The following is a 2858-nucleotide window of genomic DNA, read 5'->3' as shown; positions in this document are numbered from 1 at the left end:
TGCGAATTAAAAACCCCCCCCCCCCCCCCCGTGTCAGGTGATAAAACATTCACGCTGGATCGAGGATCTCCTGCGTCGCGTCACGCGATAATTTACCTGACACGGCGCACCGCAATGCAGTGCAAGTCACGGAGTCGTGTTGCCTTAATGGGCGACGTGCAGGTGCGCCCGATGGGGTGCATCCCGTCACCTCTTTGCTTGCGCTCCCATTCACACTTGAGAGCAGTGGCGGCACAAGGAGGGGTGCTGGAGGGGTGTGGCCCGCACCCGGGTGACACCGTTGGAGGGGTGACACCAAAATGACTTACCGTCATTTTGGTGTCACCCCCTCGATAAAAAGTCGGGCGCTCGCTCATGGATGGAGGGCCTGACAGTGTCAGGAGAGAGGAGGGGACCCGGGAGGCATACCTCATCCCCCCAGGGTGAACGTTCCCTCCTCTCTCTCTGCCGGCGTCCATCACCAAGATGGCCGTCGGCAGGCGCCACGTAGATGACTGTGCCTGCGCGATGACGTCACGGCTTCCCGGGGGGGGCCCCCCGGGTCCCCCCCCCGGGTTTCCCCCGGCCTCAGGACGCCCCTGCTTGAGAGGTGAGCTCACCGGTCTGCTGCTTCTCCTTTCGCTGTCCAATCACAGGCTGGGGGAGGGACAAGACCTGAAAGTGTTACGGAACCGCAGCGGAGACGAATCAGGTCTCTTGCCCTGCCAGAGTGTGGCGGAGCTGTGTAGTTCTCAGGACTGGATGGAACGAAGTATAAATCCATTGGAAGCTATGTATGGCTCTTTGAGGGTGACTACGGAATGAATTGACTGGCTGGTCCCGAGTAGTAGCCGTGCAGGTGACGCACACGGGGGGCCCCTGAGGGCCCATGTCCGAATGTCAGGTTCCTCCGTGAATGGCGGGCTTCAATGTTCACCGAAGGACTCCGCTTATTCTAACCATTGTCTCTCTTTTTTTTTTTTTAAGGTGGGCCAAGGGAGGAGTGATCATCGAGGGGGCCAAGGAGAGCACGTACGAGACGCAGGTGGATTACACCTTTTTCACCGAGCCCGTCTCCTGCGAAGTGCACAACGAAGTTGGGAGTACCAACGTTAGCACGCTGGTGGACGTGCAGTGTGAGTTACGCCCTCGTCATTCATTCCGGCCGCCATTACGCATACTGTATTGGCATCCGTGTATACCAGATGCGTGGGAGTAGTGTGGAGAGTGGGGGTAGTGTGGAGAGTGGGAGTAGTGCGGAGAATGAGGATAGTGTGGAGAGTTGGGGTAGTGTGGAGAGTTGGGGTAGTGTGGAGAGTGAGAGTAGTGTGGAGAGTGGGAGTAGTGTGGAGAGTGGGGGTAGTGTGGAGAGTGGGGGTAGTGCGGAGAGTGGGGGTAGTGTGGAGAGTGGGGGTAGTGTGGAGAGTGGGAGTAGTGTGGAGAGTGGGGGTAGTGTGGAGAGTGGGGGTAGTGTGGAGAGTGGGGGTAGTGTGGAGAGTGGGGGTAGTGTGGAGAGTGGGGGTAGTGTGGAGAGTGGGGGTAGTGTGGAGAGTGGGAGTAGTGTGGAGAGTGGGGGTAGTGTGGAGAGTGGGAGTAGTGTGGAGAGTGGGAGTAGTGCGGAGAGTGGGAGTAGTGCGGAGAATGAGGATAGTGTGGAGAGTTGGGGTAGTGTGGAGAGTGGGAGTAGTGCGGAGAGTGGGGGTAGTGTGGAGAGTGGGGGTAGTGTGGAGAGTGGGGGTAGTGCGGACAATGGGGGTGATGATTACATCACCTTTTTTCCTTCTTGAAATAACAAAAACAAAGGTCCCTCGTTGGGGACACAATGGGGGTGACAAGACAAGAAGGAGATTAAAGAAGAGATGTATAAAGATGGTGATGGATGAGAGGGGACGGGGGGCACATCATGGTGATGGATGAGAGGGGAGGGGGGCACATCATGGTGATGGAGGAGGGGACGAGGGCACATCATGGTGATGGAGGAGGGGACGAGGGCACATCATGGTGATGGAGGAGGGGACGAGGGCACATCATGGTGATGGAGGAGGGGACGAGGGCACATCATGGTGATGGAGGAGGGGACGAGGGCACATCATGGTGATGGAGGAGGGGACGAGGGCACATCATGGTGATGGAGGAGGGGACGAGGGCACATCATGGTGATGGAGGAGGGGACGAGGGCACATCATGGTGATGGAGGAGGGGACGAGGGCACATCATGGTGATGGAGGAGGGGACGAGGGCACATCATGGTGATGGAGGAGGGGACGAGGGCACATCATGGTGATGGAGGAGGGGACGAGGGCACATCATGGTGATGGAGGAGGGGACGAGGGCACATCATGGTGATGGAGGAGGGGACGAGGGCACATCATGGTGATGGAGGAGGGGACGAGGGCACATCATGGTGATGGAGGAGGGGACGAGGGCACATCATGGTGATGGAGGAGGGGACGAGGGCACATCATGGTGATGGAGGAGGGGACGAGGGCACATCATGGTGATGGAGGAGGGGACGAGGGCACATCATGGTGATGGAGGAGGGGACGAGGGCACATCATGGTGATGGAGGAGGGGGGGATGGTGGGGTTTCACATCATGGTGATGGATGAGGGGACGGGGGCACATCATGGTGATGGAGGAGAAGGAACTCGCATCATTCGATAACAAAAACACACAAGAAGACGTGTCAGGGAAGACACAGCGAGCGCGTTGTAATTTCCGCGTCTTGCAGCCATTCCACATCAATCAGCCGCCGAGGCCGCACTCTGCGACAACACCGCCAGAACAATGCGTACATCACAACCAACACGGCCTCATTAGCATGACAATAATTATGTGACAGGAGAAAAATTGTTTCTCTTTATTTGTCACTTTGGAAA

The 2858-nt window shown here is 57.5% G+C and overlaps 1 protein-coding gene across 1 annotated transcript in view; it reads left to right on the top strand.

Annotated features, from left to right (window-relative positions):
* KIRREL (kin of IRRE like (Drosophila)) overlaps positions 1 to 2858 on the top strand; it is a 176668-nt gene that overhangs the window by 150696 nt on the left and 23114 nt on the right. Inside the window, 1 exon segment of the mRNA XM_018566057.1 lies at positions 967 to 1115. Coding sequence (XP_018421559.1) covers positions 967 to 1115 — 149 coding nt within the window.

The sequence above is a fragment of the Nanorana parkeri genome, unplaced genomic scaffold (genome assembly GCF_000935625.1).
Source record: "Nanorana parkeri isolate BGI_ZX_2015 unplaced genomic scaffold, ASM93562v1 scaffold911, whole genome shotgun sequence".
Taxonomy (NCBI): domain Eukaryota; kingdom Metazoa; phylum Chordata; class Amphibia; order Anura; family Dicroglossidae; genus Nanorana; species Nanorana parkeri.
Note: the sequence above shows the minus strand (reverse complement) of the source record. Positions and strands in the feature narration are given on the sequence as shown.